Source organism: Nicotiana attenuata, chromosome 7 (genome assembly GCF_001879085.1).
Source record: "Nicotiana attenuata strain UT chromosome 7, NIATTr2, whole genome shotgun sequence".
NCBI lineage: Eukaryota > Viridiplantae > Streptophyta > Magnoliopsida > Solanales > Solanaceae > Nicotiana > Nicotiana attenuata.
This window is the reverse complement of record NC_031995.1, coordinates 2,099,513-2,108,896: the sequence shown is the minus strand read 5'-3', so window position 1 is coordinate 2,108,896 and position 9,384 is coordinate 2,099,513. Positions and strand designations below refer to the sequence as shown.

Sequence of the window (9,384 nt, the reverse complement as noted above, 5' to 3'; positions counted from 1 at the left end):
AGTAACTAAAATTTTAAATAAGTATATTTCCAATATAGAAAAACAAAATTTGTTTTAGTCCTTTAAGATCTTAACTTTCAATGTTCATGAAATTATTTACTTCAAACTCACGTTATGCTTATTATGAACTCATTTAGGATTTTATTAATATATTTTAATTCACCTGTATTAATGAAGACCCATGTTTTTATCTTTTAGAATCCTCTAAATAACACCAGTAAACTTTCTTTAGTTTAGAGTCTTTACATAAATTGACCGAATATTAGTCTTATAAGTATATTAATAAAAAAGAATTCAAGTACATTAATAAATAAAAGATTTAGAACTACCCAAAAATAATTCTGACATGTCTTTATTAGTACATATATGAGCTCTAAAGAGAGAAGAATATGGTTAGGAACATATGACATAGGACATGTCTAAATGTATAGCAAGACTTAACAAATTGTGGGCTTGGAGAAAAAATTTGACATACTTTGCCTAAATTTACTGAAATGTATAAGGTCAAATAATGTAAAAAGTAACCTAAGGGCAAAAAAAGATCCATAGGAAGTTACATTTACCAATTTCAAAGGCCCAGGTGGGAGCGGTCTTAAGATAAGAGCAATTTATGCAAAATATTCATTGAGCTTAAACTAATACCCTCTTTTATCCATTTAAAAATTATTTACAATATATACCTACCAAAATAAAACTAATTATCCCTACCTACCCACACCCATCCCAACTTTTTTTACTCATTTGACTTAGCTTAACTTGATTTCGTTCGGCTTTTTTTGACTTGGTTTGAATTGGCTTGACTTGAATTGACTTGATTAGGTTTAGCTTGGCTTGGCTTGGTTTGAATTGGATTGGCTTGAATTAGCTTGATTTATAGCAGCTTGAATTGACTTCATTTGGCTAGATATTAAAAAAATGGAAAAGGGGGCAAAGTAATGGATAGGAACGGATAAATATTTTTCGCCCCATGGGTATTTGCTAAACTTTCCGAAAATGAGTGATTGGCAAAAATGAGATATGCAGGGAAAAGGCAACTACATCAGTTTTCACAACACTAAAAACAGAAAAAATAAGGTAGGACAACTTTTAAGAAGTAATCCATAAAATAAAAAGTAAATTTACCTTTAGAAAATAAGATTAGGACCTAGAAGTAATTAATTGAAAAGTTCACATTATATTGGAAACTTTTGTGAGGACTACAAAAGCCCATTGGTTGTCCCTTATTGTATATAGTAACAATACATATAGGTGTATCCGGGTCCTGCCTCACCCGTGCCCGCCCGTTTACATTTCTGTAACAAGCCAAATCTTTTTGGGTACTCTCTGAGAGGGTCCAATGGAGAAAAAGGCTGAGCTAGATAGAGCCAACAACATTCTTTCTTCCGTTATCCCTTAAAACTCAAAACAATGCCTTTTTCTCTGCAATTCAACTACCCAATCTTCAGCATTTCATGTTCCCACCAGTTAACACTTCACAATAGTATTAGCAATCAACCCTTTAAATTCTTGTGCACTTCTCCACAATCTGAAGAAGCTGCAATAGACTCGTCTGGGTATGAAAAGAATGATTTTTTACATTCTTGCAAGTTTTTTTTAAGCAAACTATGATTGATAATGAAACTCAAAATATTGATATTTCAGTCTTGAATTGGACGTACTGCAGAACACTAAGTCTCAAATGAGCTGGAATATAAGTTTTGAAGTAAAGATTTAATTTTTTTTTCTTCTTGTGGTTACCATTTTCTTTTGATATTGGATTAAGGGTTAATTATTGCTGTTAAACTTATGTTAGGTCCAGTTTTGGTCAGAATTCTAAGTAATCTGATATATGCCAAATGTTGATAGTGGTGTATTTTTGTGGACTAATCATCTCCACCCTCTTAATTACAGGGAAAATGGTAAAAGGCATGTAATTCTGGTGGAGAAGTACAGGAATGGAACTTCAAAAAGGTATATTTTTCTAGTTCTGTTTCAAAGATTTGCTTCGTTGTCCTTTTACTGAGTTTGTCTGATAATAAAAGGGGTTGTTATCTTTTTGTTGCTCGATATCTACTGATTGAATGCTGCCTGTGAAGAAATATACTGATCGAAATGATGGTCGAATATGGAGTTTGTCTGATAATAAAAGGGGTTGTTATCTCTTTCGTTGGATAGGTACATTATAGATAATGACTCTGAAGTAAAAATGTTTCTTGAGGAGCATGTGCCCGCAACTACTGGATCCCAACATCTTGAAATCCCTGTCACGGAGTTATCTTGGCTCCCTAAGGTTATCAAGGATTTTGTATTGCCAGCAGGTTTCCCAGGTAACAAAACATCATATCGTTTATTTTCATTTTTTTCTTTTCTTTCTAATTTCCATTTTCACTATAACTCTAGTTTTATGTTCCTACATGCCAAGAAGTGTCTGTTTGACGGTTGATATTTTCTGGTTGTTAAGGGCTGTAAGTATTTCTTATATGTTTTATATGAACTGTCATTGCAGATACAGTTACAGATGATTACTTGGACTACATGTTGCTTCAGTTCCCGACCAATGTAACTGGGTGGATTTGTCACACGCTGGTGACGTCAAGCCTCTTAAAGGCATGTCAATCTTATTCGGGCCATTATTTCCACTTGGATATCTTAAAGTGTGCTTGTAAATTCTGCAACTGTTGACAGGATATGACGTTGTAAATGATAACCATTAATAAACTAATTGAAACAGAGTTTTAATTTAGCTTACAAATTGTTCTCTGCTCGCTGGCTCTCATTTTTATCTGCCTCTGGTCTCTCTTTCACTTTTTTTTCTTTTGACACTTTTCTTTGAGTTCTCCTCTTCTCTAGAAGGTTCAATGTTATTCAACCGGTTAGCTTTGTTTCTTTTTCTTTTCTTTTGTTCTCTCTTTTTTCTTATATTTGAGTGATATGGTCCCATATGTTTATGTGAATCATGTTATTACACTTAATTCTAGTTGTATTGGTCTTATTAGTTGCTAACATATTTTATGATAGTTGGATTCGTGTCTATGTGCTTTCAGTTTGATTTCGACGTATCCTATACTGATTTTAATGTCTAACATCCAGGCTGTTGGAGTGGGATCTTTCTCCGGAACTTCTGCAGCTGCTTCTGCTGCTGCCATCAGGTACTCTTCATTTTTATCAGATTTTTATTTGCGTGAAATGTGGCCTTGACTTTAAGGAATTCAATATTTGCCTCATATGTTATAAAATTTCACGCTGATTGCTGGTAGAAAATTTGGAGAGCATTATTCTTTGAAGTTAGAGTTTAGTGTTTCAATATTTGCCTCATATGTTATTATAATTCACACTGATTGCTGCTAGAAAATTTAGAGAGCATTATTCTTTGAAGTTCATAGAGTTTAGTGGTTGTCTTATTGATTTTGCAGATGGGTTTCAAAGGATGGCATTGGTGCCGTTGGACGCTTTTTTATTGGTCTGGTAGTTTAAAATAAGTATAAGAACAGAGTCAAGGGACCTATCTGAATTAAATTTGTTAGTAAAGGCTGATGTCTTCCAGGTGGGCGGTTCGGCAATCTTTTTGATGATGATCCTAAACAGTGGCGCATGTATGCAGATTTCATCGGCAGTGCAGGAAGGTATGGCGAATTTTATTCTTTCTTGGGTACATCAAATATTAGTGGTTCAAGTGAACTGATGGTATCTATTTCTTGTGCGCAGTATATTTGATCTCTGTACCCCTCTCTATCCGTCTTATTTCCTACCTTTAGCATCTCTTGGAAATCTTGCCAAGGTATTTAGCTAACCAAAAATTTAGTTAGAATTTCATGCGTCCCTAGGATATGATTCCATGAGTAGTAAACTTTGTAAAAGTTCTCTTTGAATCTGATACATAACTTTCTTTTCTCGAGTTGCATGCTAAGTCAGTTCTTTAGGATTCTTAAGTTTCTTAAGTGTTGGTATTGTTTTAGTAGGCCGTAGCAAGAGGGCTAAAGGACCCTTCATTCCGGGTTATACAAAACCACTTTGCTATCGGTGGAAATTTGGGAGACGTAGCAGCAAAGGTATTACTTGAATATTTCTGTTGTAGATCAAATCTGATGAACTGGATTTGTAATTTTTTTTTTCTTGTATTGATGTTTGACTTCGATAGTTTAGTTGTTTATGTGCCGGGTATAGCTTTGCTTTCTTTTCCTTATATCCATGGTGGATGAGCTTTTATGGCGAATCATGAAATTTGTCAATAAATATAAATGTTAGAACGGTAGCTTTCAGCTCCATAAATGTGTTAAACTTGTGAGTTCCATATTGTTTCTCCCTCGAGGCTTTCTTCAGTTGGAATGCCAATGAGTAGTGTTTATGAATGCTCCAATTTACTCGTTTGTGCATGTATTTAGCATTTCATAAGATTAGTAATGGTTCGAAGCTCGGATAAAGGAGGAGAGTCGTAGTAGTTAGATGGACAGCAAAAAACAGTCTATATATTCTGTTAAAGACTTGCGCATCTGCAGATGGATAAAAATTGAGATTTAGAGAACCCGTTATCAACAATAATTTTGGTATTGGGATGAAATAGACTGCCTGGAATTGGACCTCCCTCAAATAGATGGATCTGGGATTGATTGTGGACTGAACGGTAGGCATACTTTCACAATAGTCTTGTCCCCAAGCAAATAAGTGTTTGGCAGCGGAAAATCATCACTTGGAAGTCAAAATGTACACCCCTGCTACCGACTTGAGTGGACCTTCAACCAGGCAATGAAGGGTGTGTGAATAGTTTTCTTACTTCCGTTTGATCATGTCGACGCATATAGTTTGATAAATAAGAGGAAAGCCTTCTCTCAAATTCAAAGTTGTAACACACAAAAGGGCAGCCTAGTGCAAAAAGCATCTCGCATTCACGCAAGATGGGGAAAGGGCCGCACCCAAGGGGTGTGATGTGGATAGCCTAACCTAATGCAAGCATTAGTGGCTGCTTCTACGGCTCGGACCCGTGACCTATAGGTCACACGGAGACAATTTTACCGTTGCTCCAAAGCTCCACTTCAAAAAGTTGTAACACAGACAATGACAAATAAAGCATAATGGATACAGAGAATTCATACCATCGTCCCTAACTATTTGGGATTGAGGCATAGTTGATTGATGTATGAGCTACAATGAGCTACAAATGGTTTTTATGACTGCTCCAGTTTACTTAGTTAATAAGCTCTGATTTGTGGGTTCCTGCAAATTTAAGTTCTATATTTGTATGTTGTCAGGTTTTTTAGTTGGTATGATTATCAGTATAGTATAATCTAGCATCCATGTTTTTCTGAAACCAAATAAGAAAAAGTATAATTATGTCCAAACACACATAGTAGAAGAGATAATTGATACATTCACACTATAACCAAGCAACAGTGACATGTTTTCTATTCCCAAAAAAACTTTCTTGAGCACCAAACATGGTTTATAATTGTTTCTCAATTCATTTGTTTGATCACGTTATAGAGTTTCTTCTTGTAACATTTTGGATAACCTAATGTTGATGACAGGAAGAAGTTTGGGAAGTAGCTGCTGAGCTGGTAGGTCTTGCTCTCGGCATACTAGCCTTGGTATGGCATATGTTGCTTTATATGGTTTACAAGTTAGGTCCCTTCATATGATAACTTTCTAAGGTTCCAACCAATATAATCCTCATTTTATCCATAATAGCAGATTTGTATTTTACTTTTTTCTTTTTAAACTTTTAATAACAGAAAATTTAATACAGGATACACCTGGTATCTCAAAGTCTTATCCTACATTGGCACTAACATGGTTAAGCGTGCGGATCCTACATCTTTGGTTTCGCTATCAGTCTCTTTCAGTTCTGCAATTCAACACGGTGAGACTTTATTCTTAGACATTGATATACAGAATAACTATTATTGTGTTGCCAAATATTAGTTAACATGGCAATACTATCAAGTGGTTTCTAATTTCTTAACACTTGTCTTCTCATCTTCATTTTCTTCTGTGGGTCCCAATATTTTATATATTGGCTCAATCGGGTTTCTTAAAGCTTTCTTAAAACAATAACATTCCCACAAGCTTCTCTTTCTTCGGATATCAGAAACAATTAATCAATTACAATGAACGATAACGAAGGAGAGATTTGGAACAAAGCAACAATCTTCTGAATTTTTCTTGGCAAATAGATTTCTGATTACATCTTCTTTCGTGCAGATAAACCTCAAGCGGGCTCGAATATTAGTGAACTCCCATGTTTTACACTGTACAGTTCCAGGTAAACTCAGTCGTGGTTTCTATGCAATCTTTAATCCTATGCTGTTAACTCAGGTCGGTTATTCCGTGTGGACCAGGAATCGATGAATGCAATAGGATCGAGAGCATCTTATTGTGGCAAAGGTTTTTAAGGCCTCGAATTATTTTTGAGGTATCTTTGGAGGAGATGCTTGATAGGGGAAAATACAAATCCATGGTATAGCCTACTTTAGGTCATATATAACATTGTGAAAATTGAGTTGATTTATGCTTATGAAAGTAACTTATATACCAGGTAGATAATAGCATAATAACGACACAATAGTTGCTAATGCCAGTTTCATGAATTCCTATGTTTTTAATTCCATAAGGATAAATCAATTCTCCTTGCTTTATGTTAAATTTAGGAAAGTACATAACTAGGTGATTGCTTCAAGAGGTTCTATCAAAATATGTTTATTTTGAGGCTGTGGACTTAGCTTTATGATGGAAATTTACAGTAGATTTTACCTGTTTGCTTCAACACTTGTCATAAGTTTTCAGATGATCGCCCTTGCAATGTTTAAGAGCGGTTAGTATAACTAATCTAATTATCTATTCCAAAAGGATCCACATTAATTTTTCCTTTGCTACAATTTAACATTTGCAAGTCCTCTTGCCTGGTGGAGCAACGAGGGAACAAATACATGGTCTTCAATTCATATATTGCAATTGAAAAAGCTTCCCTTTCTTTTTTTTGTCCCTTCATTTTTTCTTTTTCTCATAAGTAAATATAAGAACCTTTGAGAGCAATTTTCCCAACCTACTATCATATTTCCCTCGGTGCCTAGTAGCAGGACTCCCTGAATGTATATCTGATAGCAGAAATTGGCATTGAATTTGGATCTTGATATCTTATATGAAAACTTTCAATCTCCAGTGTTATGGGCTCCCGTTGAAACGCAATGTTTAAATAGCTTCTTCTTTTGCGTAACTCTGACATTGAAAATCTCATTTCAGACCTCAGGATCTAATGAGGAAATAACTGCTCGTACAATCTGCAAATGGATTTGTAGCAATTTTTTATCTTCCTGATGAATGAAAGAAATGAGTAATACATTTTACTGTGTCCCTCAAAGAAGTCAAATGCCCTGTATTCTTGAGTGATCTTTGGTTCATTCTGCTGTTTTCTATGCAGCAGATCAAGCAACTCATTAATCTGTACAAGGAGGAGAAATATTTTCTTGTAGTACATGAGCAAAAGCCAAGAGATTTTGAGGTCTTTGTATCTTTCAAGGTATGCATTTATACTCTGCTGAAGAAACATAGCTCTCACTTTACTAGTGTTGCTAAAAGCAGAAGTGCTAAAAAGCAACCAGGTCCATGGGATTTGAAGCGATAAGCGGTGAACTGAAGCGCACACTTCTCTGAAGTGAAGCACACAATTTACGAAAAATTAGAATATACCAAAGATACATGAATTTAGTACTAATTTCAGCATTTAATATATAATCGACACTAGTCCATCTCTTCGAAGTTGAGATTTCAATGAACTGATCACTTCTCGTCGGGATCAGTTTGTGCATGGCTTTCACCCATGAAGTGATAACTTCTTGTTTCACATCACTTCATCGCTTGACTTTTAATAACACTGTCACTTACAGTTTTTACTCTTCTCACCTCCTGCAGGAAGGAGCCACAAGCCTATCAGTGCTACGAAGCGTATGGCAAACATACTGGCTATATCAAAACTGGGGCTGGTCGGACAATGTCTTTGATCGGCTTGAGCAAAGTTTGGTAGAATTGAAGCATAGGTTTCCTGATCTATTACAACAACTAATTGAAGCTGGATGGGATGCAAATAATTTAAGTTTAAAGGTCCCGAAAGAAATGTCGATTGAGGAGCTTCCTGCACTGTAACACCAGGGAATGCATCTGTCTTATTTGATCATACTCAATTCCTGGCACTTACCTTTTCGCCGGTCTGATGGTTCGTCACCTCATTCGTTGGAGGGAAAAGTTCCAAATCTATCCCTCTACTGTATGATAATATATTAATTTTACCCTCCGTTATCTTGGGGTCAATCCATACCCTTGCCGTTAGTAAATTGTTTCGTTTTATCCCCTCGACTTTGACGGAGCACCAGCAGGGATTAGATGGATTCCATGTGTCAGTATACTTAGGGAAAAAAGTTTAAATTTACTCCTTCAGTTTTGATGATGGATTAAAACTATCCTCCATTATATTCCTGTTCGAGCTTCGTTGGTGTCAAGGTTCAATATGAGAGGGCTAAGTACAAGGGTATGGATGGCTTCAAAGTACAACGGAGGGCAAAATGAAGGTATTTCGTATAGTAGAGGTTTATTTTTTACCCTTTTCCATGTTGCATGGATGACCTTCATGTGAAGTAATCTCTCTGGTTTCATTTCAAGTTCATCTTGTGAACCACTATCCCTTTTTGCAGTTGGATAACAAGTTTTCAATGGCCTCATCTCCTAGGAAGAGATCGATGCAAAATGGAGCCAGTTGAATTTTCGTAGTAATAAACATTCTTGATAAATTTAATTTCGACGTTTGCATTAGTGTAGGCTGGTTTCATTACATATTCACACTCCTAGGGGTGCGGCTCTTCCTTGAGCTTGTATGAATGCAGGATGCTTTGTGAATGAACCGGACTGTCTTTTTTTCCCATTAGTTGAAACAGGTGGAGGTTCAAAAGGACATGTACTTGGGAGCAAAAAATGTGATTGCTCCTGCATTATATGCACGGCTTCTTGGCATTGCCCTAGCACTTCTGACTTTTGAGCACTAGTTTCTACCGGCAATATAAGGAAATTTTTGCACAATTAGAACACCCAAAAGATATTACAGGTAACCATCCATTACAAAAAATAGAATTTATAATCTTGAAAATTAAAGCAATTTACCTGCGACAATTGTAAATGTCACGTAGTAGTGCAAGAATTATTTACATTGTCAATTGTATGCAAGTTAAACTCCATTACTAAAGAGGGTAGGGCTTATTGGTATTTTTCCGTTTGCTTTCCAAATCGGATTACTTAATTAAAATGAAAATTCAGAGCCTACTTGATTTTATTAAAATTCTTTTTAAGAAAATTTTGTTCTGTTTTTGCAAAAAAAAAAAGAAATTGATAATAAAATTCTTCTTAACTAAGTGAATAAACGACTTT

General features: G+C 35.5%; 1 protein-coding gene across 3 annotated transcripts; it reads left to right on the top strand.

The window, feature by feature from the left end:
• On the top strand, positions 1,257-8,960 carry LOC109228518 (protein root UVB sensitive 5). 3 transcript variants are annotated; one of them, XR_002068395.1, is made up of 16 exons: positions 1,257-1,553; positions 1,891-1,950; positions 2,155-2,306; positions 2,486-2,586; positions 3,070-3,128; positions 3,393-3,439; positions 3,524-3,602; positions 3,685-3,757; positions 3,939-4,028; positions 5,502-5,561; positions 5,720-5,833; positions 6,175-6,235; positions 6,312-6,430; positions 7,391-7,489; positions 7,882-8,534; positions 8,658-8,960. XR_002068395.1 is itself a non-coding variant. In XM_019393635.1 (15 exons), exons 1-15 carry the CDS (start codon positions 1,408-1,410, stop codon positions 8,110-8,112), a joined length of 1,488 nt encoding a protein of 495 aa, XP_019249180.1. In that variant the 5' UTR covers positions 1,257-1,407; the 3' UTR covers positions 8,113-8,884. The 3 variants fall into 3 exon arrangements, 2 of the variants coding, with proteins under 2 accessions (XP_019249180.1, XP_019249179.1); XM_019393635.1 differs by having other exon boundaries at positions 7,394-7,489; positions 7,882-8,884; XM_019393634.1 differs by having other exon boundaries at positions 7,882-8,884.

Bases quoted from the DNA above. Each gene is read 5' to 3' on its own strand.
- LOC109228518 (XM_019393634.1), top strand. From the start codon at position 1,408: ATGCCTTTTTCTCTGCAATTCAACTACCCAATCTTCAGCATTTCATGT. The intron at 3,440-3,523 runs GTCTGGTAGTTT...GATGTCTTCCAG, and splicing joins CGTTGGACGCTTTTTTATTG to GTGGGCGGTTCGGCAATCTT. The intron at 6,431-7,390 runs GTATAGCCTACT...TTTTCTATGCAG, and splicing joins GGGGAAAATACAAATCCATG to CAGATCAAGCAACTCATTAA.